Genomic DNA, 14,788 nt, shown 5'->3' on the forward strand with positions numbered 1-14,788 from the left:
CTCGGAATCCGAGGGTCGGATCGCGAGTGACTGCATATGTCGGCCCTTCCAGGCGATTGCGGAGAATTCGGGCCCGCGGCCATGGTCGGCGGTAAATTCGAAGAGAGCGAGCTAAGGCCGGGGCTGGCAAGAAGTGTCTTAAGTGTCATGTACGCTGGTTACTTCATCCATGTACGACGCGTAAGGTAGGTAAGGTAGGGTAGGTAAGTAACCAAGAATCCTGACCGCCGCGCGCAGCGTCGCAATAGCGATGGTGACTCTACAACACGTCCGAAGGCACAACAACGGCCTTCGGAACCGGGCTTGCGGACTGGTCGCCGTCTTTACCGGCGCAACGAGGGGCATCGGCCTCGCGACGGTACGGGAATTGCTCCGTCATCTAGTCGAGCCGATCATTTACCTCGTGGGGAGGAGCGCTGCGAAGTTTGCAGACGAGGCCCAAAGACTGCAGTTGCTCAACAGTGGCGCCCAGATTCGCTTTATCGAAGCAGACGTTTCCCTGCTGCGGGAGATCGACCGCGTGTGCGAGCTCGTCCTGGGCGCCGAGACGAAGCTCGACCTGCTCTTCATGAGCCAGGGTTTCATCCCACTGAGTGGCCCGGAGTGTATGTTGCTGTTAGATCCAACTGAAACTCGCCCGGCCGAACCCGGCTAACAGAGTCCTGGCAGACACCACGGAGGGCATTGATAGCTGCATGTCTCTATCCCACTACGGCCGTGTTCGCCTTGTCCACAAACTCCTCCCCTTGCTCCGCCTGTCCGACTCGCCGCGTGTCGTCAGTGTGCTCGCCGGCGGGTCCGAGAAGCGCTTGGTAGAGGACGACATGGGGCTTCGGGCCACATACAGCATGATGAGCGCAGTCAACCACATTGCGTGCCTTCAGACACTGGCATTGGCCCATCTGGCGGCCAACAATCCCGAAGTCTGCTTCATCCACGGCCACCCGGGCTTGGTGAAAACCAGCATTGTGTCGAATGCCTTTTCCACCCCCGCCCAGGGCTTCTTTGACGCCGTCACTCGCTTCTTCGGCTCATGGGTTGTCGGCCCGCTCTTCAACATGATTGCCATGTCCGAGCAAGAGTCTGGCGAGAGACATGCCTTTCTTGTCACAAGCACCGACTACATGTCGCCCGCAGCATCCAAGTTAAGGGGCCGTGAGCAACACCAGCAGGTCGGGCTGATGAACGGGCTGTACCTAGTCAACTCCTACGGCGAACTCAGGGCAGATTGGCCTCTGCTTGAAAAGTGGATGAATGATGGAGCAGTCGAGAAGGCGTGGAGCCACACATTGCATGTGTTTGACACCGTTCTGACCTAAAGCCTAAAACGATTCGAGGCGAGCTGCCGTCCACATGCATGGGGAATCATATTCTGTAGATGCCCCTCGGAAGCGAGGTACAATACAAGTGATACTGACTTGATGAAAAGCATCGATTTGCATCATTGACTCACTGCTATCGCTGCCCCCATTGCCGGATCCACAAAACGAACAGTCATTCCCTGTTACGGACTGCTGCCGCCACTTGGAGACATCTCCACAGCTTGAACGACAACAGGCTTCACTTTGCTTGTGTCAAAGCTCTCAAGCCCGTCACCTTCGTCCAGCTCGACGGCACTATCGCGATGTCTCCAGCCAGCCCAACGCTCATCCTTCACATGTTCCTTGAACTGCCGTAATCGTTCGTCTACCTTGTCCTGATATCCCTTTCCCAACTTCAGAAACCGGATGGCGTTCCTTGCTAGAATCCCAGCCCTCTCCTCCCAGCTCATGAACCTTCCAAGTCGCTTATCCTCGGTGAGCATTTTCCCCGCCACCGGGACCTCGCCCAGTGGGAACGGGTAGTCGCTTCCGAGCACGATACGGCCAGCTCCACCAGGACCCAACTTGCGTATGACATATTCCATCAAGTCCGGATCATGCATCAACGAGTCGACCCATATCTGGCCCTGGCCCCGGCCCGACTCCAACTCCTCCTCGGCGGTCGAATGCGTATCGCCCCTGAAGTGTTCCGTAGGAGTCACGCCACATGCCTGCGTCGCCACCAGATCCGGCCGGCAGTCAAACCCATGCTGTATCCTCCCCAACAAGGCCGGGAACGCGCCACCCCCGTGCGCAAAGCACAGCCTCAGCTTCGGATGTCTCACCAGCAACCCCGAGCCCATAATCGCATGCATCGCCAGCGCCGTCTCACACGGCATGCCCACAAGCCACGAACTCCAGTACTTCCCCCATCGCGCCTGATTCTCCCTGGTCAGCGCATACCCAAGCGGGTGCGCAAACACGGCCACATCCCACTCCTCACACTTCGCCCAGAACCCTTCCAGCCTGTCGTCATCCAACATCACCACCGCCCGCCCATCACCTTCTCCGTTCTCTGATCCCTCCACGCTCGTCCCAATCTGCACCCCAACCATGCCCGGCAACCCGCGCAGCCTATCCAGCTCCTCCACCGCCGCCGCACAGTCCTGCAGCGGCACCGTGCCCAGGCCGACAAACCGGCCCTGCCACCGCGGGTCCGCGCAGACCCCGCTGACATGGTCGTTCAGCGCGCGCGCGAGCTGCCTCGCGGGGTGCAGGGGCGCGTCGTAGCAGAAGAGCACGGGCACCGTGCTGAGCACCTGCACGTCGACGCCCGCGGCGTCCATGTCGCGAATGCGCGCGGCCGGGTCGTAGCATGAGGGGGTCACGCGGCGGAAGAACTGCGCGCCGACGTACATGTCGATCGCGCCCGTCGTGGCGTGGTCGGCGGCCTTGTGGAAGGCCGGCCATGGGTAGTTTGACTCGGATGAGGTTGTGAAAGAGAAGGCCAGGTCCGGGAGGGAAGGAGGCATGATGTGCGTGTGCATGTCGATGCGGAAGAGGGAGGCTGGTGAGGATGGGTCATGGTTGTTGATAGGTGTTTGGTCGCCGTGGGCGGATGTCGAGGCGGAGGAGGACGAGGAGGAGCAACAGTCTTCGCGAGGTGAGGTCCCCATTGTTGGCTTGCCTAACTTTCTGGGCGTTTCGATTCGAATCTTTCGATGGTGCTGGGGAAGTGGATGTTTAGATGATCATATGATGGGGGATGTGTTCGCTACGGCAGAGCCAATTGGAAAATGAAAGGGTCAATGAAGGTGTATCCCAGAGCTTTGATGATGAAAGCGGGATGGTTGGGACTCGATGGAAAGTCGGAAACTGGGACTGCGGGTAGTAGATGAATTGTGGAAGTGTACACAAGTCCTATGCAACTTCCATCAGCTGCCTGTGAAGTGGTAAACAAGGTGATGTCAGAATTCCTCTGTAAGTCGCGCCTGCCCAAATCGGATCGCTCGCCTGAGTCCGATCGGATCCGTTCCGATCCGCTCGGAGACGGATCACGGATCGGATGTAGTTGGCATTGCTGATTGGCTCTACGCACCTCTTCCGTCCAACGCCCAGGTTACCGTCGCACGACACACCAGCGAAGACGAAGCCGTGGTCGATACCGTTATTTGTGCAACCAGTGCAGTGCCATAAACCACTACAGGTAGTTACGTGAAAAATCAGGACTGATAACGAATCTCCAATCCAAACTAGTATCCAAGCCATCCTCGAGTCACACCACACTACAATCATGCGGGGAGGTGCATCGTCCTGACCACGGTGAAGACATCCCTCGAGTAATCCCCCCCTTCCCTCCCCGTGCCGCTGTTTTTCATCCCGCCGAACGGCGTGCCTAGCTCCCTGACAAGCCAGCAGTTTACCCAGACCAGGCCCGCCTCGATCTGCTCGCCGACGCGCCTCATCCTGGCGCCGTCTGTAGTCAATAGAACGGCCGCGAGTCCGTACTCGCTCGCGTTCGCGAGCCGGACCGCTTCCTCCTCGGTATCGAACGGCGTGACGGTGACGACCGGGCCAAAGATCTCATCCTTCTGCATCGCCGATTCGGGCGCTACGTCGGTCAGGATCGTAGGCTCGATCCAGTAGCCTTGGTTGGCATACTTGTGCAACGTGGGGGGAACATCTCCCAAGCGGAACGTGGCATTTTCCTCTAACGCCAGTTGGAGGTAGTCCTTGATCTTGTTATAGTGTTGCAGGCTCGCCACCGCGCCCATTGACCCCTTCGCTAGGCTGTACTTATTGCGGACGTATAAGGTGAGTTCATCGACGAAAGGCTTGTAGACGCTTCTTTCGACGTAGATACGTGAGCCGCAGAGGCAGATCTCGCCCTGGTTCTCGAAGGCAGCCATAGCTGTCGTGCGAATGGCGCGTTCCCGTGTGGAAGCGTCGGCCATAGCATCGGCAAATACCAACGTCGGGTTCTTGCCGCCCAGCTCTAGCGACAGATGCTTGCTGATCTGGTGGGCCGTGGCACGGCGGATCGCGATACCGGTTGCTGTGCCCCCGGTAAAGGACACGCCATCAATCAGCGGGGACGCTACGAGCGTTGCCCCCGTAGTGACCCCGTCACCCAGGACAATATTGACGACCCCAGGAGGGAGTTCCGCCTTCTGCAGGAGAATACCCAAAACTAGCAGAGCGTCAGCTCAATAGCTGAAGACACCATAAGGTCTTCGCTTGGGCTTACGGTATGCAGACATGCTCGTTATCTCGCTTGGCTTGGCAACCGCTGTGCACCCGAATGCTATACATGGAGCGATCTTCCACGTAAGGAGATACAATGGCATGTTCCACGGTGAGATCAGAGCAAACACCCCGGCTGGTGAGCGGTGCTCGTAGGTGAGGGCGACGCCGTCGACCATGCGCGCGGCAGTCTGCTCATGGAGGATGTAGGTCGAGAAGTATCTGATGGGCATCAGATCAATGTCCTGCCTTGAAGCAAGGTTGTCATGGAGTAACCCACGAGAAGTTTGAAATGGCGCGGTCGACCTCAATACGTGCCCGCTCAAGCGTCTTTCCCTGGTCAATGCTTTCCCACACCGCAAACAGTTCCCGGTGTTCGTGGAGCAAGTCGCTCACGCGGCGGAGATGGCGAGACCTCTCTGCGCGTGACGTCTTCCTCCATGTCCGGAAGGCGGACCTGGCATGCTGAATCGCCTCTTCCACGTCGCTTGGCTGGGTACACGGAAGGCTGTAGAGCCGTCTGCCTGTTTTAGGTTCGAAGGAGTCAACATAAGTCGTCGATGGTGATGACGGTAACTTCAGTTCGCCGGCGACATAGTTCGGCAAAGCGATCAGGGCAAACTCGCTGGGTATCGATTGCATGAAGGCCGTTGCCTTGTCAACTGTGTTGCAGCTCCATATTGCGTTGGCGCAATCCCTGATGTTCTTCGGCGACGGTTCTCCCGCTTGCTCCATATCGGCCATCAGCCCACAAGGTTATGGGACGAGGAACTGAACCGATGGACGACTGGTGTTGATTAGCGGCTCGACTATGTCCAAGATATACTGTGGCGTCTGTCTTCCTGGCCACAAGAAGCCGGATACTGGACATCAATGCTATCTTGGTTCGTACTATGGATGATGAGACAAACTTCTTGTAGCTGCTTCGTCGTCTTCTAAGTCCTTCGTCGTCTTTACCTCTCTGGTCTACATCTTCCCCCGTTCTCTTTTTCTTTCATTATTACCTTCCAAGATCTTGAACTTGCTGGAGTTGAGGAGATGTGTGTACGACCTTTTGCGTTCTTACTGCTTGTATCTCGGAACGGATCACGGATGTCAACGTGGAGGAAGGTGTATGGTGGCCTGAGCTCAGTGCGGAGGTGGAGCGGAGAAATGCGGGATTGCGGGGTGTCCCCCAAGTCCCACAGCTCGCGGGAAATGGACTGTCGAGTGATTGATCGATAGATAATTTGCGAAGAGGTCAGCGGAAGGGGGAAATTGTGCTGGAAGTCACACCAGCAACCCCGGTTCACCAGCTTCTCAGCTCATTTTACCCTGGAACCTCGACACGATGGCATCACCCAACGGGACAGGTTATCTCCTCCCATCCGGGGCCCAGGGCCTCGCCAACTACCCTCACGCCCGAACCATTCCCAGCACGGCCAAGGCGATATTTGTGTCGGGAATCTCCAGTCGCCGACCTGACGGCACATTTGAAGGTTGTGAGACGAGGCCTGACGGCTCTTACGAACTTGATTGCGGCGCACAGTCAGCGGCTGTGCTGCGGAACATTGAGACGGTCATCCGAGGTGCTACCGACGGCAAATGCGGCCTAGAGAGCGTCGTTGACGCGACGGTATTCCTGGTGGACATACCGCGCGATTATGGGGCCATGAACGCCGAGTGGAATAAGATCTGGCCAGATCGCACCAAGGCCCCAGCGCGGACGTGTGTGCAGGTTGCGGGGTTGCCGAACGCGAAGATCCTTGTCGAGATCAAGTGTCAGGCAGTCGTGTCGGATTGACGAAGGCAACGGACGGCTAGACGGCTCTCGGTTGGCAAGTTGTCTTGGGAGGCTGCCTAGCTAGCTTCAGGAGGAAGTGTGAGCCGGTCCAGCCGGAAACATCGGAACCTTGGAACCTGGGAACCTCGAAGTCTGCTTGGTGGAGAGCGAGAAAGGGGCTGATGCGGCTGAAAGGAGTGGAAATTGATGAGAGCCTTGCTTTCATGGTTCTTCTTTGGTTATTGTCCATGCAAAGATATTCGAATGTCTCTTCGACTATGCAACCAGTTATCCTCCTCCTAGCTCCTTGTGCGGTCGACCGAGCAATAGCTGATTGCTCCAAGCATCTAGGAGGCAGTCCTCCCCATATTTGTAAGGTTTGAACTGAGTAGCCGCTGCCGAGACACGTCAATCCCCGGCAATGGTCTCAAGGAACCTCGCAGTTCATTTATCCTCTGCTTCCCAATTTCTATGTGACCATGAGCATGACCAGGAGCGAAAGTATTCACGAATCCTAAATCCCCCCAAAACACCTTCACATTGTGGCCCCTGTGAAGTGTTGGCAGTGTCAAGAAGACAATTCGCCTCGGGATTCTAGAATCTATAGATCGGCTCAGGAGGTCCCCAGGTGGGCCCCTCAGCCGCGCCGTCTTCGAACTAGCGCAGGCTCCATTGGTGTCCCATGCGGGGAGTTCTCGAAAATTCCCGTGCATAAGCGCGGTCCCCTGGCGGGTATGTCCCAGTTGCGGATCAATTCTTGCCGTCTAGAGACTCGAGACAAGAGTGATGAATCAAGTTGTACACCTTATTGGGCTGGGGGAGAACCCGGCGAAGGAGCTTGACTAATCGCTTCACATACACCAAGCTCCTCCGCTTCTGGCACTCTAATAATAATGAGCTTGGCCTCGGTTGAAAGGCCGAACTCACGCCGAGTGTACGGAGTATGGAACCGTGACTGACTGACCGCCCTGACTGGCCTTGGCGTCCTGGAAGTTCGGCTGCCTCTGCCTTTCGTGGGGAAAAGCTTCCACTTCTGTGCTTCTGCCCAGCTTGTCGGACGTTATTGACAAATTAGGAAAAAGAGACCAGTGTCGACAAGACCGCAAAGCTTACCTGCTTCTCTACCGACTTCGGAGTATCATCCCTGGCGCAATCAAGTTGCTTATCTGTGATGTTCGGATAGTCGCGGTTGAAAAATCAAGCTAACGCTGACATGAAGCAGTTCGCGTGTGTGGGTCAACGGCATCAAGATCCAAGACCCCTGCACTAGCGCACTCGGCAGTGGGCTCCCTTGGCCCAACTAATACGAAATAGGAAGGTCAATAACATGTCGACTGGGGTTTCCCCAAACCCCACATATGCCAAGGCCGGCGACGGTATCATCCAGCATGTTTTCCCCTCATCCGCTTCCCCGGACACGGGGCCGGTAGTGGCCGTCCCATGTTCAAATCCACGTGCCAAAAAGTCGCGTCATGCCGTGTTTATTATCATGTTTCTTGAGACCATTCTGCTGTGTTGGTGGCTGACAATCTTTCCTCATTCCACCTCAGCTATCTCGATCAACCACCTCTTCGAGGCGCAAGTCATCCGAGTTCCACATACTAGTGTAAACAGACGGTCCGATACGCCATCGTGGATCCCCTCTTATCTCTTCCCCACCGCGTCGCATCGTTCGCTCCAGGATCGGCGACGTGGGGTCCTTAACAGGGCTTTCCAAAAGATAAAACGAGAGGCTCTCCCGTACAGATATCAATCCACCATCAACCAATTGCTGCCGACTAGAGGCGAGTAACCCGACGGCACCGACAAGATGAAGGACGAGGGAGGCTACCTTGACAGCCCGAGTGCCGACGAGGCGCAGGCCGGCTCGCAGGTCGTCGTCGATGGCATCATTGTCCTCGACCGCGCCGCGCAGCTCCAACGGGGTCTCAAAAGTCGGCACATTCAGTTCATGGCACTCGGTGGCGCGTACGTCTTTGCCCCTTTCCCGTATTTTTCGCCGAACTATCAATCGCTGACGCCGGTTTGAACAGCATCGGAACAGGTCTTTTCGTCGGGTCTGGCGGGATCCTGGCCATGGTCGGCCCCGTACCATTATGGCTGGGATATCTCTCCATGATGCTTGTTGTGTGGATCGTCATGAACACCATCGCCGAGATGACGACATATTTACCGATGAAAGGCATCACATTACCCTACTTCACCGAGCGCTACGTCGACAAGAGTCTGGCATTCGCCCTGGGTTGGAATTACTGGTACGCGTATGCGATCCTGGTCGCAGCCGAGGCGACTGCGGGTTCGATCTTGCTCGAGTATTGGGATACGCCGGTCCCGACTGCTGTCTGGATCACCATCATCCTGGTTGTCTGTCTCCTCCTCAACATCATTGCGGTGGAAGTCTTTGGTGAGGCCGAGTTCTGGTTCGCCAGCATCAAGCTGATCACAATCGTCGGCTTGGTCATCATGGGTATTGTCATCATGGCTGGCGGCGCCCCTCAAGGCGGTGCCATCGGATTCAAGTACTGGAACAATCCCGGCGCATTCAAGGAATACGTTGGGACGGGAGCGACGGGGCGATTTACCGCTTATTGGACAGCGTTCGTCCGCGCCGGCTTCAGCTTCATCACCTCGCCGGAACTCATCGGTCTCGCGGCGGGCGAGACAGTCGCCCCCCGCCGCAACATCCCCAAGGCCGCACGCCGCTTTCTTGCTCGTCTGGCCCTCTTCTACGGCGTCAGCAGCTTGATCATCGGCTGCCTCGTTCCTTACAACGACCCCCAGCTGCTTTCGCCCGAGTCTAATGCCAACGCCAGCCCTTGGGTAATCGGCATCCAGCGGGCGGGCATCGGCAGCCTCAACCACGTCATCAACGCCGCCATCCTGACCTCGGCATGGTCGGCTGGTAACGCATTCCTCTACTCAGGCTCCCGCATTCTCTATTCTATGGCGGTAACGGGACAGGCGCCCAGCTTCCTCGCAAAGACGACGCCGCGGGGCGTGCCCTACGCCGCCGTGCTCGCAACCTGGGCTTTCGGCTTGTTGGCGTACCTAAACGTGTCCGAGAACGGAGCGAAGGTCTTCCTCTGGTTCTCGAACATATCGACGATATCGGGATTCATTGCCTGGATCGTCGTGCTGATCACGTACCTTCGCTTCCGTGCCGCCATGACCTACAACGGCATGATGGACGCCCTGCCCTTCCGGACGATTGCGCAGCCGTACGCGGCGTGGTTCACGCTGCTGATTGTGTCCCTGCTGACACTCACGAACGGGTTCCAAGTGTTTTCGCCGAGCCGGTGGAACTACCAGGACTTTCTGGCTGCGTACATCACCATCCCGGCCTTCTTGTTGCTCTATTTCGGCCACAAGCTGCGGTTCAGGACGCCCTTCGCCAAGAAGCTGCACGAGATTGATGTCCTGACCGGCAAGAAGGAGATGGATGAATTCTGCGCCAACGACCACGAGCCTGTTCCCAAGAACATTGTGCAAAAAGTCTGGTTTTGGATCGCATAGAGGAGTTGGGGGTGGGGCGGCGCTGTATTCAGTATGTATGCATGTGTTCAGCGAGTATTTCGGCGGTGATATTCAAAAGGCTCGGTCAGTCTCGGTGTCGCATGCTAGATGATAGAATCGTTGAGACGGTTTAGCATATTTGAGATGGATATCACAATAGAATAGCATTTCTAGCCTTCGCCAACAGCTCTTTCGCTTTGCTCAGTCCAAAAGGGGAAGAAAGGTGTTGGGTGCGGTCTGCCCAACCCCTGAATCCAGTGAACGAATAATACCTGACCAGCATATTACCTAAGTATAGACCATCCAAGCTATCAATTACTAGTAAGATTTCGAGTCATTCAATAATGCACTAAAATAACCAAAGATGACCCTGTCCCTGCGCGCAACCCGACCGCCGGCTTTGCTACTTCGGACTAGTAATGTTCACAACAGCCGAAACCCAATCCCCGTTTCCTTCGTCGCGGCAGTCATCCCCTGCTGCTGCTGCTCCCCACCGCCCTTCTCCAGCACCGCAGGGCGGAGCTCATACCGCTCCAGCACGGCGATGACCGTCATCTTGAGCAGCAGATCGGCCATGTTCTTGCCCATGCACTTGGAGGAGCCCACGCCCCAACGGATCATGGAGAAGCGGTAACTCGACGCCGGCAGGCCGGCGAAGCGCTCCGGGCGGAAGGTCTCGGCGTCCTCGCCCCAGGCTTCGCGGTTCGTGTTGATGCGTCGCACGTCGACGATGCACGAGGTCTGGGCGGGGATGCGATAGCCGCCGATGATCTTGTCTTCGGCGGTGCATTCGGGGGGTGAGAAATCTTTTATGCGCACAGGATTTATCTGGTCAGTCTCGATAGGGGGGTTGAGATTTGATTCAGGAGTCCCGAAGGAAGGGGACGGAGTAGGCTTACGCAGCACGTTGTTGAGTCGGAGTGACTCGAGCGTGGCGTAGTGTAGCAGCGTGTCCTGCTTGCCGGCGTAGGCTGCCGCACTGTAACCGGACTGCTGCTGTTTCTCGCCGAGGATCTCGGCACGCAGCCGCGCTTGGAAGTCCGCATGTGCGGCGATGTTGTGGAGAAGTCGGGCGAGGGCCAGGCCGGTGATGTCGATGTTGGTGTAAAGCATTTCGTCGAGAGATTGGAGGAACTGTCAAACACTTTGAGTTCACAATCCTTTGGAATATCAGGGGCCGAAGTACTATGGACTGTACCTCAACAAGGCTCATATCTCCTACTTCAACACCTGCATAGATGCGCTCGACGGGGCAATTGAGGCCGTCCTTCCTCGCCCTTTCGATGGCCCCGAGATTGAATTGCTCCCACAGGCGGTTGAACTCTTTGAGTTGCCGCCTCTCGGTGGTTGGAAGCATGTTGTACAGCCTCGACGATGTCTTCAGATTGAGCACCATAGTCATCATCATCTGCTTGTGCATCTGGGTCAGGCTGTTGAGCTTGGCAAAGGTCTACAAATCGCGCTCCAATTAGTGGACAGTACGGTAGAGAGAATGATCGTTTTGAGCCTTACAGCATCGTCCATCACCTCGCCATATGACATTATCGCCAAAAGGCGAAAGGCGAGAGCATGACAAGACGTCAGGGCATCCTTTGTAAATGCAGATGATGTTGCTGCTGGAGGTAATGCTTCAAGCCAGTCCCGAATGACTTTATGGAAAACAGGCTCGGCCTGGCGAGCGGCATGGTTGGAGAAGGACGGATCGAAGTGTGAGCGCATGAGCTTCCACTTTTCGCCATGTTGTTGGCCGACACAGCTGCCTAGCATGCGCGCAGCATAGTCTCCTAGTCCGCCTCCTGGCACTTTCTTGTGGCCTGTGGGCGAAAGTCAGCAACGTGAAGTATTCTGAGTTTATGCACTAGCACGGTGAACTTTGAAGAAGGTTCCGACCTTTGGAGTCATTCGCCATGAATTGCCTCAACTGGTCTGGCGTGGCAATAACCAGATGCCGCAGACGACTGCTGTGCACGAGGTACGGCTCATCTCCAGCAATAGCCTTTCCACGGTCTGATACTTCTGCTCCCTGGACGAAGCGTGCAACACGCGTGTCGCCAGGGAGCACTTTGATGTGCTCACCGGCGGCGTCTCGAAAGTCCAAGGAATTCTTCTTTGGCTTTCGCAAGAAGAACAGAGCGGCAACAAGGACCAAAAAGGAGGCTGCTATGCCGGTGGCTTCCGGCGTGAGACTGAATGGGCTTAACAACTCTCTCATTGCAGGCTCCCAAGGCGCGGAGAATGGTGAGTTTGTTACCGCACCAGACATCTTGAGGAACACCGGGTTACTATACCGAAGGAAAAAGGCAGATGCAGGGAATCAAGATACTGAAAGTCTGAGTTTAGGATTGTACTGCAACATCCCCTGATGAGGGACTTAAATGCCAATGTAAACATCAGGACATGGAGGGTTGGGTACCAGCTCCATTCTGCTTTCTACCTCAGTTAGGTTCCCCGCATTCTCGGTTTTTTCATCGGTCTCGGGAAATAAGATGACCTTCTTGTAGTACACAGCAGTAGCATATCAAGTCCGACTAGGGCTCGCCGGGGGCACTCGGCATCGGCGTTGTGCTCGGTGATGAGACCACACTATGTTTAGGAAGGAGCGAGATGCGGCATAGGTCGTAGAACAATTCATGACAGGCTCCTTCCAAAGCCCGCTCGCTCTCCTCTCCAATAAGGCAGCTAGGTGGTAGGGTACCTAGTACCACTAGTAGTACGGTAGTAGTTGTGCAACCTAACTGCATGCTCCGGAAGATCGTCGGCTAGGTGGCTCGACTTTTCTTTCTTCCGAGGCCCCCGCGGTCTCTTCTAGACGGAGCATTCATTGCATTCTGACTCACATCAATCATGATCGCATCCATGAGCACGGAGACCGACACGAATGCGCTGCACCCACAAATAGTAACTCCAGCCGACAATGGTGTGCGACCTGAATCAACAGCCGCAAGGGTGGCATTCGGACTTAACTGGTCTGTAAGCTACGACACGACTCCCGTGAAGCGTGCACCACCCACCGGATGAGGACAATGAGCTTCACGCAACAGTGGATGCTTGTGGTTTCCAGAGTTGAATGATCCGCTGACCAAGCATACTGCCCTGGTAAGTTCGTCAACCACCGCTGGTTGACTGGTCTACCCGGCTGCCTAGGTAGACAAAGGCTAAGCACTTATTTTTCAATCCGATAGACGAGCTTTCTCCCAGCCGCGAGCCCCTTCCGGACCTCATCAATTCCGTCAACCAGCCCCCTCAACCCCCCTGATCTGACCTCATGACTGTGTGGCTGGATCTCTCCTCTGTCCAACATCTCCTGCGCAATTGAGAACCACTTCTCCGCAAAAGCCCTCTCAGCGGGCTTTGCCTCGGTAGTAAAGGGCCGCTTCCAAGCGATGGGCGTCCCGAACATGGTCAGCGCCAAGACCCAGGAGGGCCGTACGCTCCGGCGGGTGTGCGTCCGCAACGGGAAAGGGTCCAGCGACACATACTTCCCTCCGCCGCGACCGATGGCTCCGTAGCACACCGCCATTGATGCTGTCGTGGTGATGCAGTCGACGGCCATGTCCAGAGCGTCGTTGGTGTAGGCTCGGATGTCGGCCCCAACAGTCGGCGAGCGGTAGTCAAACGCCTCTGCTGCACCGAGCGCTTTGACGCGCTCGAAGCGTTTGGGAGAGCACGTTGTCACGGGCACGAGGCCGGAGCTGGCAGATCGTTAGCAGCGCCACCGACTTGCCATTGAACACGAAAACACTGGAAATTGTGGGAACGAACCGAAGCGCCATCTGGATTAGGAGAGTACCGGTGGCCGTTCCCCCGCCGTAGATCAAGATATATTGAGGCTTCGCACCAGCCTCGCTTTCCGTGGCAGGTGGGTCAGGAAGAGGCAAGCCCAGATGTCGGTAGAGCGCGAATCCCACGGTGGCGAGGCCGCACGGGAGGGTGGCTGCTTGATCGAGGTCCATGCCGGGCGGTATGTTGAAGACCAGATCTCCCGGCGCAGCAACGTACTCTGCAAACGCGCCATTGTCGGGACGCAGCGGGTTGTTGCCGAACGCAAGGCCGCAGACGCGATCGCCGACTCTGAGCTGCTTCTCCACAGCGGCGCCCACAGCGACAACGTCACCAGCGAAGTCACTGCCGACCGTGGCACCCGGCGTTGGGGAGAAATCGGCCGATTTAGCGTCGACGGGGTTCGTGGCAACAAAAACCACGCGCACCAGAACCTCATCCGGCCCGACTTGCGGGATATCCGCGTCGTCCACCACCGCGAGCTCGTTTGCTCGAACCACCTTGAGGGCCCTCTGCTTGCGAGGGGCTTGGGCCATCGTCATTGTTGAGTTGGATGCGTGGGAAACCTTTGCCGGGCTAACGACTTGGAATGTATGCAACCAGCTTGCGAGAGGGAGCATATCATTATGGACATGCTGGGAGACGACGGTGGGCCTTGGGCAACACATTCATTGACTCGGAGTCTCGGACTGATGCAGGTGACCATACATTACCGGCAAAGCATGCCGTTTACAAAGCCGCCGACCAAGTCATGTCCGACTGCCGAGCCCCTGACCTTGCATGCTCCGGCCGTATCGTAAAAGACCGAGTGCTGCAGAGTCGCATTATGTGTTCGGCCCGGAGACCGACTCACTTACATGGTTTCGTGCTGTCGAGCACCGGCTTCAGGGGGCCGGCCCACGGATCATCAACCCTTTGACTGTATGAGCAAAGGTGTACGAGTGCCCCGAGGGCTTGCAGCTCGGCGGCTTATTTGCGGGGCCTTACTTGCCTGCTAAATAAAGGTGTCCTTACCTAGGTACTACTTATTTGGGGTGGGAGTAGGGATGTCGGAGACGGAAAAGAGCGGAATCGATGGTGTCCTTAATTACTAGTACAGCGTCACCGGCTCCAGGTCGGTGAGTTCAAGCTCCGACACCACCGGTGGTTTTAGTCTTGCAAGTCTTCTCAGGTCTCTTCATCCTACGCT

The 14,788-nt window shown here is 56.5% G+C and overlaps 7 protein-coding genes across 7 annotated transcripts; 3 read left to right on the forward strand and 4 right to left on the reverse strand.

Moving 5' to 3' along the window:
* Positions 1 to 169: 169 nt before the first annotated feature.
* Positions 170 to 1,319, forward strand: B0T15DRAFT_488551 (uncharacterized protein; the record flags this gene model as incomplete). The annotated part of the gene is made up of 3 exons (XM_062866522.1): positions 170 to 180; positions 238 to 605; positions 670 to 1,319. The coding sequence occupies 3 exons, from the start codon at positions 170 to 172 to the stop codon at positions 1,317 to 1,319; spliced, it is 1,029 nt and encodes a 342-aa protein (XP_062725627.1).
* Positions 1,320 to 1,348: 29 nt separating this feature from the next.
* Positions 1,349 to 2,613, reverse strand: B0T15DRAFT_516697 (uncharacterized protein). The gene has a single exon (XM_062868270.1). The coding sequence runs from the start codon at positions 2,414 to 2,416 to the stop codon at positions 1,505 to 1,507; it is 912 nt and encodes a 303-aa protein (XP_062725628.1). The 5' UTR covers positions 2,417 to 2,613; the 3' UTR covers positions 1,349 to 1,504.
* Positions 2,614 to 3,592: 979 nt separating this feature from the next.
* Positions 3,593 to 5,279, reverse strand: B0T15DRAFT_385553 (aldehyde dehydrogenase domain-containing protein; the record flags this gene model as incomplete). Its single annotated transcript, XM_062864286.1, has 3 exons — positions 3,593 to 4,491; positions 4,549 to 4,766; positions 4,825 to 5,279. The coding sequence occupies 3 exons, from the start codon at positions 5,277 to 5,279 to the stop codon at positions 3,593 to 3,595; spliced, it is 1,572 nt and encodes a 523-aa protein (XP_062725629.1).
* Positions 5,280 to 5,581: 302 nt separating this feature from the next.
* Positions 5,582 to 6,490, forward strand: B0T15DRAFT_16212 (Endoribonuclease L-PSP/chorismate mutase-like protein). Its single transcript, XM_062862121.1, has one exon. The coding sequence runs from the start codon at positions 5,875 to 5,877 to the stop codon at positions 6,325 to 6,327; it is 453 nt and encodes a 150-aa protein (XP_062725630.1). The 5' UTR covers positions 5,582 to 5,874; the 3' UTR covers positions 6,328 to 6,490.
* Positions 6,491 to 7,656: 1,166 nt separating this feature from the next.
* On the forward strand, positions 7,657 to 9,921 carry B0T15DRAFT_406465 (amino acid permease/ SLC12A domain-containing protein). Its single transcript, XM_062865311.1, has 2 exons — positions 7,657 to 8,274; positions 8,340 to 9,921. The coding sequence occupies exons 1-2, from the start codon at positions 8,117 to 8,119 to the stop codon at positions 9,817 to 9,819; spliced, it is 1,638 nt and encodes a 545-aa protein (XP_062725631.1). The 5' UTR covers positions 7,657 to 8,116; the 3' UTR covers positions 9,820 to 9,921.
* A 249-nt stretch (positions 9,922 to 10,170) lies between these two features.
* On the reverse strand, positions 10,171 to 12,199 carry B0T15DRAFT_498061 (cytochrome P450 monooxygenase). The gene is made up of 5 exons (XM_062867300.1): positions 11,710 to 12,199; positions 11,332 to 11,633; positions 11,018 to 11,269; positions 10,719 to 10,953; positions 10,171 to 10,625 (listed from the first exon to the last, which is right to left on the reverse strand). The coding sequence occupies exons 1-5, from the start codon at positions 12,080 to 12,082 to the stop codon at positions 10,243 to 10,245; spliced, it is 1,545 nt and encodes a 514-aa protein (XP_062725632.1). The 5' UTR covers positions 12,083 to 12,199; the 3' UTR covers positions 10,171 to 10,242.
* Positions 12,200 to 12,514: 315 nt separating this feature from the next.
* On the reverse strand, positions 12,515 to 14,141 carry B0T15DRAFT_506592 (chaperonin 10-like protein; the record flags this gene model as incomplete). Its single annotated transcript, XM_062867591.1, has 5 exons — positions 12,515 to 12,523; positions 12,657 to 12,702; positions 12,831 to 12,955; positions 13,082 to 13,511; positions 13,582 to 14,141. The coding sequence occupies 5 exons, from the start codon at positions 14,139 to 14,141 to the stop codon at positions 12,515 to 12,517; spliced, it is 1,170 nt and encodes a 389-aa protein (XP_062725633.1).
* Positions 14,142 to 14,788: the final 647 nt, after the last annotated feature.

Source organism: Chaetomium strumarium (assembly GCF_033439665.1).
Source record: "Chaetomium strumarium strain CBS 333.67 chromosome Unknown B0T15scaffold_1, whole genome shotgun sequence".
In the NCBI taxonomy this organism is placed as follows: Eukaryota; Fungi; Ascomycota; class Sordariomycetes; order Sordariales; family Chaetomiaceae; genus Chaetomium; species Chaetomium strumarium.

Coding starts and splice junctions, on each gene's coding strand:
- B0T15DRAFT_516697 (XM_062868270.1), bottom strand. CDS start 2,416: ATGGTTGGGGTGCAGATTGGGACGAGCGTGGAGGGATCAGAGAACGGA.
- B0T15DRAFT_16212 (XM_062862121.1), top strand. CDS start 5,875: ATGGCATCACCCAACGGGACAGGTTATCTCCTCCCATCCGGGGCCCAG.
- B0T15DRAFT_406465 (XM_062865311.1), top strand. CDS start 8,117: ATGAAGGACGAGGGAGGCTACCTTGACAGCCCGAGTGCCGACGAGGCG. Junction 8,275..8,339: donor TTCATGGCACTCGGTGGCGC/GTACGTCTTTGC, acceptor CGGTTTGAACAG/CATCGGAACAGGTCTTTTCG.
- B0T15DRAFT_498061 (XM_062867300.1), bottom strand. CDS start 12,082: ATGTCTGGTGCGGTAACAAACTCACCATTCTCCGCGCCTTGGGAGCCT. Junction 11,634..11,709: donor CATGGCGAATGACTCCAAAG/GTCGGAACCTTC, acceptor TTTCGCCCACAG/GCCACAAGAAAGTGCCAGGA. Junction 10,954..11,017: donor GAGATATGAGCCTTGTTGAG/GTACAGTCCATA, acceptor AGTGTTTGACAG/TTCCTCCAATCTCTCGACGA.